This window comes from Podarcis gaigeae, assembly GCF_964106915.1.
Source record: "Podarcis gaigeae genome assembly, chromosome: 6".
NCBI lineage: Eukaryota > Metazoa > Chordata > Lepidosauria > Squamata > Lacertidae > Podarcis > Podarcis gaigeae.
In genome coordinates, this window is record NC_139682.1 from 1,767,311 (window position 1) to 1,782,407 (window position 15,097).

General features: G+C 47.9%; 1 protein-coding gene and 1 long non-coding RNA gene across 3 annotated transcripts in view; one reads left to right on the top strand and one right to left on the bottom strand.

Moving 5' to 3' along the window:
• The window catches only part of LOC310847286, a 30,948-nt gene extending 22,224 nt beyond the window's left edge, over positions 1-8,724 (bottom strand). The window contains exon 1 of the long non-coding RNA XR_014565763.1: positions 8,618-8,724. This is a non-coding gene — a long non-coding RNA (uncharacterized lncRNA). The remainder of the gene's footprint in view (positions 1-8,617) is intronic.
• VSTM2L (V-set and transmembrane domain containing 2 like) overlaps positions 1-15,097 on the top strand; it is an 89,268-nt gene that overhangs the window by 60,538 nt on the left and 13,633 nt on the right. For both annotated transcript variants that reach the window (XM_083744754.1, XM_083744753.1), the window contains exons 2-3: positions 183-352; positions 7,997-8,047. In XM_083744754.1, the coding sequence (XP_083600880.1) occupies positions 183-352; positions 7,997-8,047 (221 nt within the window). The remainder of the gene's footprint in view (positions 1-182; positions 353-7,996; positions 8,048-15,097) is intronic.

Consider the following 15,097-nt stretch of genomic DNA (forward strand, 5'->3'; position numbering starts at 1 on the left):
GGGGTTACCAAGCCACCCAAAAAGTATGCTGGTTTGAGGAGCGCAAAGGTCGACATGAGAAAAGTGTTGCATCCTCCTTGCCCCCCCCCCCCCGCATCTGTGCATCAACCTGCTGTGAAGTGCAGAGCTCCAGACTCCCGAGGGTGACCTGCCTTCCTTGTGGCTCTTTGTCTCCCCCGCAGCGTTTTTCACAGAGACCCCCCACGACATGACCGCCCGGGCTGGTGAGGACGTGGAGATGGCCTGCTCCTTCCGTGGCAGCGGCTCCCCTTCGTACTCGCTCGAGATCCAGTGGTGGTACGTGCGCACTCACAAAGACTGGACGGACAAGCAGAACTGGGCCTCCAATCAGGTATGGCAGACCCACTCCTCCCCACCCCCCACCCCTTGCCCTGCCTCTACCTCCACCTTTCCATTTTTTTGCAAAGAGCTCAATGCACCTAAATTCCCATTGCAGACACCCTCTCTGCAAGACTCCACTCCGAGAAAAGATTCCTGGTCAGGAACACACACCCCCGAAGCCTCCTCTGGGGATCCTTTTGGTGATATGAAGAGCAGGCCTAGAGAAGGGTCTAATATTCACACATTCTGTGTGGTTGCTCACAAAGATAACAGCCAGGACTCCGACCTGTATTTTACAGGTTTTATTGAGTGCAAAAACTATGTACAGTGCATAAGTCCAAAATCCATGTCTGCCTCAATCACTAGCAGATTCCAGAAGTGGTTTCTTCCGGTTCGCCCTCCAGCACAAAAGCCTGGGGAAAACCCCTTTCTGCCTCTTTTCCTTATGCTTAATTCCCTGGCAAAAACTCTACGATGACGATGACGGAGGAGGCATTTCCAACTCCTTGGGAGTGGTGTCGTGGCTCATCTCAGCCTGAGTGAGCCTCTGCCTTCTTCATCCATTTCTCCTGAAGGCTCGCCTTCACCAGACTCTGACGAGGTGCAACTGTTCAACAAAGGGGGAGGCTCTCTGGACGTTCCTGCCTGTCTCCCCTCCCCTGATGGCAGCCCTCTGACACATTCATTTATTTATGCATTCATTTATTTATTACATTTATATCCCACTTTCTTCTCCGAGGAGCTCACGGTGCCATATAAGGTTCTGTCATTCCACTTTTAATCCCCACAACAGCCCTGTGAGGTAGGATAGGCTGAGCGACTGTGACTGGCACCCAAGGTCCACCCAGCGGGCCGAGTGGCCGAGTGGCGATTTGAACCCTCCAAAGGCCTAGTCCGACACTCTGACCCCCTAGACCACACACATCGGCTCTAATAGGGGATGTGCAAGATTTATTATTATTATTAATTGTTATTATCGCTATCTGCAGATTTTAATTTTCATTATGAAAGCTCAAATTCATTTTGTCTCTCGTTCGTTTAAACTGCATTCATTTCATTACCGAAATTGCTTCCATCGCTGCTTTGACGTCGCTCTCTAGACATCTCAAAATAATATTATAAATACTGTCTGAAGCCCCTAACAATAAATATGACTACTTGGATATTCTGCCGTCGCAAATCTTTCTGAGGGTGGTTAGGGGAAAACAGTGGCTTGCAACTCTATGATTCTGCAAAACCGTCTCTTCCAAAGGCGAAAGAGATCCCTTGCCCAGGGCAGAACAGGTTGCCCGGTGGCCTCCTTGCCTCCCTGCCTTCTGGCACCCGATACCATCAGGGGGTGTATGCCCCCACCCCCCAGTTCTGCCACCACCATGTTCTCAGCTGCTCCTGGTTCTTCTCTGTATCCTCCCTTCCATCTCCCGCTCTCTCCTTTCTCTCCTGTGCTATCAGACTCCGCAAACATCTGTCTCTTTCTTTCCCTCTCGCTGCTCACACAGAGATAAGGGCCAGACAATGGCGAGGGCCTCCCGTCCTGGTAATGGGGCTTGGTGATGATTTTGTGCTTGGTGCAACTCGGCTGCTGCCTGTGCTCGTCCCATCAGCCGATGGCCCTGAGGGGCGAGAGGAGGAAGGAGAGAAGGAGAGGGCGCTCCAAGCTTGAGCCCCATTGCCCCAGAGTGACTTTGGGGGTGCACATGAGAACACAGGGTTGCACCCCAGCCGAGCCGTGCGAGATTCCACAGGTTCCAGGTGCATTTACCCAGTGTCTGTGTTTCCTTTTGCAAATAAGGCACAGCAGAGACTGTGGTGTCTTTCGGATAGATCGGTATTAGCACATTTGTACAACTTAAGCCTCTCCTGCCCACCTAGCAGTTCGAAAGCACGTCAAAGTGCAAGTAGATCAATAGGCACCACTCCAGTGGGAAGGTAAACGGCGTTTCCGTGCGTTGCTCTGGTTCGCCAGAAGTGGCTCAGTCATGCTGGCCACATGACCCAGAAGCTGTTCACCGGCTCCCTCGGCCAATAAAGCGAGATGAGCGCCGCAACCCCAGAGTCGGACATGACTGGCGAACCAGAGCAGCGCACGGAAACGCCATTTCCCTTCCCGCCAGAGCGGTACCTATTTATCTACTTGCACTTTGACATGCTTTCGAACTGCTAGGTTGGCAGGAGCAGGGAACGAGCAACGGGAGCTCACCCTGCGGGGATTTGAACCGCCGAACTTCTGATCGGCAAGTCCTAGGCTCTGTGGTTTAACCCACAGTGCCACCCACGTCCCATGATGTGGATATAGCCATCTTCAAATATAAGAAGAACTTTAAACCAGGAAGAGTTATTTGACAGTGGAACAGACTCCTTTGGAAGGTAGTGGACTCACCTTTGTTGAAAGTGTTTAAACAGAAGCTGGACGGCCACCTGTCAGGGATTCTCTAGCAGTGATCACTGCATTGGAGAAATGATTTTCTGAATGCTGATCTCTGTCTCTCTTTCCACACCCCACCCTCGTATGCCAGGGCCACCCGAGGGAGCCCCGCTCTGCCTGCCGACTTTCGGAGTGCAATGCATTGATCAGTCCAGTTGTGCTCCTCCAGGCCTGGCCGTGGGTGCAGATAGCTTTTATTATCCCCCATTTGACCACATAAGGTGCATGCACATTGTTTTGTGCTTCAGTTATCAGAATATGTTCCATTAGTTTTAATTCTCACCTTTTTTAAAATGCAATTTTAATCTACAGAGCATGCATAATGGAACCATCTCCTTCACGCAGATACCCAGGAAGCCTCCTGCCAGAGCCAAGAACTAATTGGCTGAAGGTTTAATTTCCCTGTTCTTTCTCCCAAGGACCTGCAGGCCTGCAGGGCTGGAAGGTGGGCGGTGGGGGCGGGCTTCTCCTGCAGACGATTCTCACTGCCCTCACCAAATGACAGTCCCCAGATTCTTTGAGAGAAGTTGCTGCAATGAAACCGGGTTGTTGTTTTTAAAGGCAACCTGTTTTAAATGCAGAGAAGAGTCATAGAATTGTAGAGTTGGAAGGAAATCTCAGCTCAAGCATCCATGACAAATGGCCACCCAACCTCTGCTTAAAAACCTCCAAAGAAGGAGAGTCCACAACTTCCCCAAGGAGTCTGTTCCACTGTCCAGCAGCTCTTACTGTCAGAAAGTTTTTCCAAATGTTTAGTCGGAATCTCCTTTCTTATAACTTGAAGCCATTGGTTCGAGTCCTATTCTCCAGAGAAGGAGAAACCAACTATGTGGTGAAGGCACCAGGCGAGACTCCCTGGGGAGAACACCCCACAAACAGGGAGCCACTGCAGAAAAGGCTCCGTTCTCGTGTTGCCGCCCTCTCACAGCCTCTGGCCCTCAGATGGTGACGTCAGTCAGTTTATAGGGAGAGAGGTGGCCATGGAGTCATTGTGTTCCAGGTCCTGCTTGCTCAAGTGCGAATGGAGAAGCCAAGCCTGTTGCACACGTCGTTTCTTTCTCCTAAAGGACCTTTCCCCCCACAGTAAGAGCGTAAGAAGAGATCCAGCCAGTGGCCCCGTTCAGTCCAGCATCTCACTCTCTCTGGATTCATGGAAGAAATCCTATCTCGTCTTCATTCCACACATGCACCTTCTTTCCCCAATAAGAGCATAAGATGAGCTGGCTGGATCAGGCTGATGGCCCTTCTAGTCACAGAATCGTAGAGTTGGAAGGGACTCTCAGTGGTCATCTAGTCCAACCCCCTGCAATGCAGGAATTTCAGCTCAAGCATCCCTGAGGGTGGCCACCCAACCTCTGCTTAAAAACCTCCAAGGAAGAAGAGTCCGCTGCCTCCTGGGGGAGTCTGTTCCACTGCCACACAGCTCTTACTGCCAGAAAGTTTTTCCAGGCATTTAGTTGAAATCTCCTTTCTTATAACTTGAAGCCACTGGTTTGGGTCCTACCCTCCAGAGCAGGAGAAAACAAGGTTGTTCCCTCTTCCATGCGGCAGCCCTTCGAATACTGAAAGATGGCTATCATGTCACCTCTTAGTCTTCTCTTCTCCAAGATAAACGTGCCCAATTTTTAAAATGTGCCCAGCTCACCCCATAAAAGGTTGCCTGGTCAGGCAACAAACTGCAGCAATCCCCTACTGCCTCAACCATTCCTCACAAGGCTTGGTTTCCAGATCCTTGATCGTCCTGGTCCCCCTCCTCTGCACACCTCCCAGCTTGTCAATATCCTCCTCAAATTGAGGCCCCCACAACTGGGCACGGGACTCTGAGCGGAGTCTGACCGAGGCAGAATAGATTGGTGTCTGAACCAAATGCAGAGAGTGCAGCTCACTGCTAAGATTGTTGTTGTTGTTTAGTCGTTTAGTCGTGTCCGACTCTTCGTGACCCCATGGACCAGAGAACGCCAGGCACCTCTGTCCTCCACTGCCTCCCGCAGTTTGGTCAAACTCATGCTGGTAACCTCGAAAACACTATCCAACCATCTCGTCCTCTGCCGTCCCCTTCTCCTTGTGCCCTCCATCTTTCCCAACATCAGGGTCTTCTCCAGGGAGTCTTCTCTTCTCATGAGGTGGCCAAAGTACTGGAGCCTCAGCTTCACAATCTGTCCTTCCAGTGAGCACTCAGGGCTGATTTCCTTCAGAATGGAGAGGTTTGATCTTCTTGCAGTCCATGGGACTCTCAAGAGTCTCCTCCAGCACCATGATTCAAAAGCATCAATTCTTCGGCGATCAGCCTTCTTTATGGTCCAGCTCTCACTTCCATACATCACTACTGGGAAAACCATAGCTTTAACTATATGAACCTTTGTTGGCAAGGTGATGTCTCTACTTCTCAAGATGCTGTCTAGGCCTGTCATTGCCCTTCTCCCAAGAAGCAGGCGTCTTTTAATTTCGTGGCTGCTGTCACCATCTGCAGTGATCATTGAGCCCAAGAAAGTAAAATCTCTCACTACCTCCATTTCTTCCCCTTCTATTTGCCAGGAGGTGATGGGACCAGTGGCCATCTGCTAAGATTAGTTGGAACAAAATAAAAAAAAAATCCTTTCAGTAGCACCTTAGAGACCAACTAAGTTTATTATTGGTATGAGCTATGAGCTTTATTATTCGTGTGCATGTACACTTTTTCAGATTCAGAGTATATCTGAAGAAGTTTGCATGCACACGGAAGCTCATAACAATAACAAACTTATTTGGTCTCTAAGGTGCTACTGGAAGGAATTTTTTTATGTTGTTTCGACTACGGCAGACTGACACGGCTACCTACCTGCTAAGATTAGCTGCCTCCGTATGCACTGCATTGATGAAAGGTGAGATTCAGGGCACTTTTGTGTCTATAAGCAGAGCAAATGCATGCAAAATAAGCAAGGATATAGGGATCTTAATGTGCAAATTTTATTCCATTTTTCTGGGCTATGAATCTGATTTCTCTGAGCATGGGGGGCTTGTACAGCCCTGTTAACAGAACATGCTATACCTACTTTTGCAACTGGCTGGAGGGAAGGAGGAGGGCAGCTGGGCTATCCTGCCTCCTTTCAGTCCCAGGGACGAGGTGCCAGGTGGGGGTCAAACCAGTGCATCAAAATACTTGCCTTGCAAATACATTTCCCCACGAAAGCAATCTCATCCCAAGACCACGTCTTCGTCTTGGTTTGCTCAATACCTTTATTGATTTTTAAAGTAAATGTTAAACAAGAGAACAAACACAGTTCCTTAAGAATATAAGGACAAGAAATGTCCACATATCATTTCATTTTAGCGAGTTCTAAATATTTGCCGCCAAGCGCCTTGCAGCTCTTCTTCCTTTTAAATTCCTTTATTTGAAAAATCAGAGATTTGAATGACTGTCAATCACACAATGCAAATCAATCCTTCCCTCTGACGGATACGTCATCCATCAGTGGCTTCAGACATCTTTTTGCCCAGGCTTTTCCTGACCCAGAAGACCTGTTGCAGGGGGTTGGAATAGATGACCCCTGGGGATCCCTCACAGCTCTACAATTCCGTGATTTGACCCTGTTTCATATATTTGAATGCTGTGGATTTTTGTTTTATTTGCTTTTATATTCAAACTATAATCAATAAGACAATGGCAAGCCGCAGTACATAAAACAATACAATACACATTGAGAAGCAGAGACTAGAGGGTAGAGCAAGGCAGGTGGAAAGACGCCTTGTTCCTTCAGGAACAACTCCCTTATGAGGACTCCTAGGGCCGGAGGGTGGGGCAAGGCAGGTGAATGGAGGCCTTGCCTGATGGAGTCTCTCCCCTCTCAGTGGAGAAAGTGGACAGAGAAAAGTTTTCCACCCTGTCTCAGAACGCTAGAAATTGTGAACATTCAACAAAGCAGAACGTTGGAGGATTCACAACAGGCAAAAAGCACGGTGTTAAACTGTGGAACTCCCTGCCACAGGAGGAAGTGACAACCACCAGCCTGGATGGCTTTCAAAGAAGATTGGACAGGTTCAGGGAAGAGGAGAGGGATATCAGGGGCTGCTAGCCAGGATGGCTCTGCATTATCTCCACAGTTGGAGGCAGCAGCGCTTCTGAATGCCAAATGCTGGAAACCCTAGCAGAGGAGAGATGCTCTTGTGGTCAGTTCCTGCTTACAGGTTTCCCAGTGAGGCATCTGCTTGGCCTCTGTGAGAACAGGATGCTGGATTCAATGGACCACTGGCCTCATCCAGCAGGCTCTTTGTGTTGCAAGGATCACTAAGTTGATATCTATGAAATGTGTTGGGATGTGCAGTATTAAGTTTGTTGTGTTGTTGGTGGTGTTTTTTGTGTATAATTTTTATTAATACCTGTATTCTGTTTTACAATTTAAAATACGCATTTTGCATCCTTAAAATATCAGTGATTCCCTTCTTCTGTTTTCATTTTTTTGAATATTATAAATCCCTGCATTTTTAACAAAAACTAAGCCGTTCAGTATTCCATCATTGCATCCATCAAAACTTACGTATTTACGCCATTGAATTTATCTTAATGCTGCCAATGTTTTCAAGTGTACACAATTATTCCCCGCATATTCAATAAATGTCTTCCAATCTTCTTTAAACGTGTGTTCTTCTTGTTCTCTTATTCTAGATGTTAAGTCTGCAAGTTGTGCATATTCCGTCAACTTAAGTTGCCATTCTTCTCTGGTTGGGACCTCGCTTGTTTTCCATTTTGGGGATAATGAAACACAGCCAAAATTGTAGCGTACATAAATAGCTTTTTCTGACACCTGGGAATTTCAGTCTGAATTACCCTCAGCAGAAAGGACTCTGAGGTTTTTTGGGGAAAGCACTTTTAAACACGCAATATTAAGTATTGAGGCAGTGAACCGGGGCTGTGCAAATTATTTGAGTTACCCCTGGGAAAGCACACAATCCCATGCACCTTGGGCTGTCCTGCCACCTGCCTCTTCTGGACCACTTCTTTTCCTTGATCCTGCTTTCATACTTTGGATTTCTTCTCTCTAAATATATCCCCCCCCAAATTCATTCCCCCCTCCCTCCCAGCCCAGTTTTGCCTTTGAAGACTGCATTAAAGGCCAAGGTGTGAATTATTTTGATGGGCTTTCTGTGTCCCCCCTCCTTTCCCCCCTTTTTTTCCTTTTTGTATCAGGCTGAACTAATGGGTTCTTCTCTCCCCTTCTCTCTCCCTCCCTCTTTCCCTTCCATTCCCGACAGCTAAAAGCATCTCCACAGGAAGAACCCGGGAAGGAGGCGACAAAAATAAGCGTGAGTTTTTCCGATAATGACTTCTCGGGAAGGCTTTAAATCAAGGGCACGGCAGCGGCAGCTTTTCCCTTGTGATGTGGGGAGCGCCTGGGGTTTTTCAGCAAAAAAAATAATGTGATGAAGTGCAGAGCTAAGGACTTGGGAAGTTCTGAGACAGTCCTTTGCCCTGGCTGCCCGTTTGCCAGGGAAGGAAGCGGCATCAAGAATGTGGGAAGAAGCAGCCTTGTGTTGCTCCATCCACCTCAATATTGTCCACACTGACTGCCAGCAGCTCTAGAGGGTTTCAGGCAGAAGTCCCTCCCAGCTCCACCAGGCGATGTCAGCAGCGACTGAACCCAGGACGTTCTGCATGCAGAGCAGCTGTTCTGCCACTGAGCAGGGACACATTCTGCCAAAGCAGATGCTCTCAAGGCAGCCATTGCCAACCTAACGCCCTCCAGATGTTTGGGACTAAGACTTCTGAAATATACTCGGAGTCGAGAGTGGATTTCATGCTCTTTATTCAGCTCATAGTGGTGGGGAGGAATGGAAGTTCCCCCAGAATGTCTGCTTTATATACATTATTTACACAATGGGCCCCACGTGATTGGCTAATTCCGGGATTCTCCTGTAGGCCAATCAGGTTGCGGATTCACTTCCACCTGGAGCTGGATTGGGTGGCTCCTGCGGACCATTCAGACTGCTGCATTCTGGGTCCTATTGTTGTAGGACCAATCAGACTGCTGCATTCTGGATCCTACTGTTCTAGGACCAATCAGACTGCTGCATTCTGGATCCTATTGTTCTAGGACCAATCAGATTGCTGCATTCTGGATCCTATTGTTCTAGGACCAATCAGACTGCTGCATTTTGGATCCTATTCAGCTCGGTACATAACAACTTCCATCAGCCCCAACATTGTGTGGCTGGAAGGAACTGGTATCCAAAGCATCTGCAGGGCACCAGGTTGGCGAAGTCTGCTTTGAGGAGCTGGGACCAGACAAAGAGTCTTCTGCTGAATCTGCCTAGCCAGGCGCTGCTTCCTCTGACTGCCAGGGGCTCCCCATTATTTCCCAGAAATACGAGTACTAACAGGTGCCTTTGGGGGAAGGGAAGGGGCCCTGGGACTTGGGGGGCTGGCAAGGAGGCAGCCGTGGTAGCAAGGGGGAGCCCCACCGTGAGCCTGGCCAAAACCCAAAAGGGTCTCTGCTCCATTTATATTGCTGTGCGGCTTCTGGAACTAGGAAAAATATACATTCTTATTTTTTCCAGGTCCCTTTATCCGTTTTGATCCCGCAAGGCAATTTGCCTCTGAGCAACTTGCACTCCCTATGGTGACTTTTCAGCCTTTCCTCCCACCGGTCATTTGCATTCTTTGTTGGGGTTGCAGAATGGTATCTCAGAAGCAGGGCTGACAAGGTGGGGTGTCCATCTCAGGTGGCAGGGTCCGTCCCCCTGGACAGCAGACCCCAATGTTGATCTAATGCTTATTTCCCCTAAATTGATTTCTGAATTTTGAATTTTATTGTTATTCATGTTTTTATGATGTATTTTATGCTACTTTTACAATTAAGTGTTTAAAATTTGTTGTTAGATGCCCTGAGCCTGGTTTTTGAACCGGGAAGGGCGGGGTATGAATGAATGAATGAATGAATGAATAATTATTTATCTCTCTCTCAGCCCCTTTGTCCCTTACTTAGACCTTCTCTGACCTCCTCCTTCCCCAGCAGGGAAGGGGGGGCATTGCTTTGTTGTCCACCTCAGGCGCCAAAATATCTTGGGCCGAACCTGCCCAGAAATAATAGTAATAGTCGCACTCTATTCCGCTTTGGTCAGACCTCACTTGGACTACCGTGTCCAGTTCTGAGTGGGCACCACAATTTAAGAAGGATGTTGACCAGCTGGAAGGTGTGCAGAGGAGGGTGACCAAGATGATCAAGGGTCTGGCAACCAAGTCGGATGAGGAACGGTTGAAGGAGCTGGGTATGTTTAGCCTGGAAAAGAGAAAACTGAGAGGAGATATGAGAGCCATGTTCAAATATCTCAAGGGATCTCACATGGAAGATGGAGCAAGCTTGTTCTCTCCTGATCTGGAGGATAAGACTCAAACCCATGGCTTCATGTTACAAGAAAGGAGATTCCAATTTAAACACCAGGAATAACTTTATGATATGAAGAGCTGTTCAACATTGGAACTCCCTTCCTTGGAAGGTGGTGAATTCTCCTTCCGTGGAGATTTTTAAGCAAGGGTCAGGTGGCCCACCTGTCAGGGATGCTTTAGTGGAGATCCCTGCATTGTGGTTGGTGTTGTTGTTTTTTTGGAATATTTTTTTATTAAGAATTTCAGCATGACAAATTATCAAAAATACATCACCTTCATTTCCCCCACTCCCCATTCTTCCCTCCTCCCTTCCCAAAAAAGAACACCCCCCCTTCCCACCCCCTCTCCAGACTTCCCTCAGCTCCTCTCTCTGGTTTTTCAGCAATTCTCTGCATGTCACAGAATTGTACAGATCCTTAATTTATCTAGTATCTAAATATCACCAATAAAAAGTTTGTGTATGTTTATTCAAAACCTGCCAAGGAGACCAGTTCATTTTGCTGTTTCTTTAAGTACTCTGTGAAGGGTTCCCATTCATCTTTAAAGTCGCAGTCGTCCTTGTCGTGTAATTTATGTGTCAGTTTTGCCAAGGAGAACCCTGCATTGTAGGGGGTTAGACTGTTGGGAATTCAAGCCCATATCAGGAGAAGCTGGCAACAATCCCAGGCACCCGGCTTGATTCCCTGTTGACCTCCCTGGCTGCATTCCCCAGCAAGCGCAGGCTAGGTCTCGATCGGCGATTCTTCTCAAACGTGGGAAGAACCCCCCCCCTTTCCTGCCCCCCCCCCGGCAGGGGAAAGAGATAGACAGAAACATATTTACATGCTTTTATTTCTGTCTTTGCAGCGTTACAAAAAACATGACTGCTCTCTTCAAACTCCAGCAGTCTGCAGCATTACAAAAAACATGACTGCTCTCTTCAAACTCCAGCAGTGTTGTGACAAACACTTCCTGTACTTCCTGTACAGCTCATATTACACTCTGAGCTAATTCCGGTGCTTTGCACTGTGAATTGACTGTCCCTCTGTTTCCCACGGGCAGTCCCAACATTCCCATCATGTTTACTTTTCATGCTAGGACTTTGCAGCAGCATTGCTTCAATATCGTAACATAGACTAGATGACCCTTGGGATCCCTCCACTGAGAATGCACTGATCATTCCAGAGGGGCCCTGGGAAGCCCCTCCCCTTTTGGATTGATTGGCACTTGCTCCCCCCACACCCAGCGCTGTGACTCACATTACTTCCCACCTAAGACAGTGGCTGGGACGTGGGTGGCGCTGTGGGTTAATCCACAGAGTCTAGGGCTTTTCTTTTTTTAAAAAAATAATAATAATATTTATTAACAATTTGGAGACTACAAAAGAAAGAAAAAGAATTAAACAAAACAATACAAAAACAAAGACACTACATAACACTTACATAACACTAACACTAAAACATTGAATTAACAAAACAAAACAAAAACAATTTAAAACACATCCAATAGTTTCAATATCTTATCTTTCATTCACTTGTTTCAATGACCTCCTCACACCTCCCTTTTTGTATTCCACTTCAATTAACTGTTTCAGCAATTCCTTTCCATCTTCCTCTGTTTTCTGTCCTGTAATTTATCTTAACATGTTCTAACCTTATTTTTTCCCTTCAAAACATTAATAATCTATTTGTACTTAGTTCCTTATAACATTTCTGCTAAAGCCATATAACTTCATTCCAACATTTTTCTAGCATTCATTGATTTTACAGTATTTCTGTAAATAGTCTTTAAATTTTTCCCAGTCTTCTTCCACCGATTCTTCTCCCTGGTCTCGGATTCTGCCAGTCATTTCTGCCAGTTCCATATAGTCCATCAACTTCATCTGCCATTCTTCCCGGGTGGGTAAATCTTGTGTCTTCCAATACTTTGCAATGAGTATTCTGGCTGCTGTTGTAGCATACATAAAAAAAAAGTTCTGTCCTTCTTTGGCACCAATTGGCCGACCATGCCCAGGAGAAAGGCCTCTGGTTTCTTCAGGAAGGTATATTTAAATACCTTTTTCATTTCGTTATAAATCATCTCCCAGAATGTCTTAATCCTTGGACATGTCCACCAAAGGTGAAAGAATGTACCTTCAGTCTCATTACATTTCCAACATTTATTGTCAGGTAAATTATAAATTTTTGCAAGCTTGACTGGTGTTATGTACCACCTGTAAATCATTTTCATTAAATTCTCTCTTAGGGCATTACATGCCGTAAATTTCATACCTTCACAGAGTCTAGGGCTTTTCGATCAGAAGGTCGGCAGTTCGAATCCCCACGACGGGGTGAGCTCCCGTTGCTCAGTCCCTGCTCCTGCCAACCTAGCAGTTCAAAAACACGTCAAAGTGCAAGTAGATCAATAGGTACCGCTCCGGCTGGAAGGTAAACGGCGTTTCCATGCGCTGCTCTGGTTCGCCAGAAGCGGCTTAGTCCTGCTGGCCACATGACCCAGAAGCTGTACGCCGGCTCCCTTGGCCAGTAAAGCGAGATGAGCGCCGCAACCCCAGAGTCGGCCACGACTGGACCTAATGGTCAGGGGTCCCTTTACCTTTTTAAGACAGCAGCTGGCCATGAAGGCGTCTCAAGGCAGCTGGAGAAGCCTCCGTTTGCAACTGCATGAAGGATGGTGCCTGAGAGCTGCCGTGGGGATTTTAAATTTCCTGGCGGATCCTATCCAAGGCCCTGCTGGATCCACAACTATTTTTTACCTCCTGTGGCCAGCTGATAAATTATAGCCAAGTCCTCTGCCAGAGGAAGGACGGCGTGAGAAATAAATTGCTCGGGCCAAGGTCTTCTGCTTTTCCTTTGACTTCCATTTACGCTGATAGATGTAGCTGTCTCTGGCGAGGTAGCCCACAGTAAAACTCTCTCTGAGAGGGGCTTCCTCTTCCTGGCTCAGCTGCCCGGCCTGGTTTCCATCTCCTGCCCAGATGCCTGTTGTTCCAAGTGTCATGGAATCATAGAACTAGTTAGACGGGACCCCACAGGGCCATCTAGTCCAACCCCCTGCAATGCAAGGGTCACAGCTAAGGAATCCCTGAGGGATGCTTAAAAAACATGCAAGGAAGGAGAGGCCACCACCTTCTGAAATAAACTTTGAGTCTGAAGCCACTGGCTGTTATTTTTAGGACTGGGAGACCAGCACAAACCGCGGGTTCCAGGGTTGCTCTGCATTTTGTGTGATTTGAAATATGTGGCATATAGAGATGCTAAATATCCTGTTGCGATGAAAAAGGGGTAAGCTCCAAAAGTGAAAGGGGTGGAAGGAACACAAGGAGAGGTATACAAAGGCGAGCGCCAGGTCAGATTTAGGCTTGCCGAACTACACAAAGACCATCAAATTTCAATACAAAAACCCATCTTTGAACTGTCAGAGAGTTCAAAGGACTTTCTTGTCATTCGAATCCTCTGGGGGGACAGAAAACAAGCTTTGTCCATCTTCCCTTCCCCATATCACCTCTCTGTCCAGTCGCGTAGCGTGGGGGGTGCAGGGGGGGCCGGCCGCACCGGGCGCAACATCTGGGGGTTAGGGTTAGGGGGCGCAAATCCACGGGCTAGGGGGCGCAAATTACTTGCCTTGCCCCGGGTGCTGACAACCCACGCTACGCCACTGTCTCTGTCTCCTCTTTTCCAGGCTAAACCTGCCCAACTCCTTCAACCGTTCCTCATAAGGCTTGGTTTCCACACCCTTGATCATCTACCGGTCACCCTCCTTTGCACACCTTCCAGTTTGTCAATACCCTTCTTAAACTGAGGTGCCCAGAACTGGACAAAGGACTCCAGTGGAGTCTGACCAATGCAGAATAGATCATATTTTTCTACTGAGATGCCCATTTGCTTGAGAGTTTTGGCCCAGCCACTGAGAGGTTTCTGGTTGGCTGGATGTGATGTGCCCTCTCTGGCCTGATCCAGCTGTTTTGAGACTCTTCTGACATTCTCCGGCCACTTCATCTTCCCACGACACACTTGCCACCGAGTCCGCGGAGCAAAGCGGCTGCCTCTCATCCCTGGAAACATCTCCTTCGATTTCTGCCAGCGTCTAAAGAACAAGTTGACGCTAAGGAGGTAATAATCTAATTTGCTGAGCAGATTAGAATTCCAAAACCCCATTTAGGCTCACGTGAACGGAATGAGGAGATATGCTAATTAGTTAAATAAAACAAATCTCCGCGGCCCCTCGTGTCTCTGCCCGCCCTGCCCCCAGTGCCTTGGCCTCCCTGTCTCTTGCCATTCCCATTCCAATTCGGGGGGGGGGGTGTTAGGTTTGCAGGAGTCGCTTCGTCAATTATCTTCCAGCTCATTACAGCAGAGGGTTTTTGCCCATGCTAAAAACGGAATAATATTTAAAAAGCATTTATTCTAATTGCAGCTCCTCTGACATTGTCTCATTTTAATCATTCTCAGCAGGCATCAGTTCCCTCGACCGGGGGGGGGGGGGCGGGAGGATACGCCGATATTGTGTTGGCTGTTGGCCTTCAGAGCCAGCCAGCCTCAGTTGGAGGGTGCAATGCTTCTGAATCCCAGCTGCTGGGAACCACAGGAGGAGGGAAGGTCCTGGTGCTCAGATCCTGCTCACTAGTTTTCCCACAGGCATCCAATTGGCCACTGTGAGAAGAGGATGTTCAACTAGGTAGGCCTCCTTTGGCCTAATCCTGCTGCTGCTGCTGCTGGGATCTTCTTTGTTGTTGTTTAGTCGTTTAGTCGTGTCCGACTCTTTGTGACCCCCTGGACCAGAGCACGCCAGGCCCTCCTGTCTTCCACTACCTCCCACAGCTTGGTCAAACTCATGCTGACAGCTTCGAGAACACTGTCCCACCATCTCGTCCTCTGTTGTCCCCTTCTCCTTGTGCCCTCCATCTTTCCCAACATCAGGGCCTTTTCCAGGGAGTCTTCTCTTCTCATGAGGTGGCCAAAGTACTGGAGCCTCAGCTTCAGGATCTGTCCTTC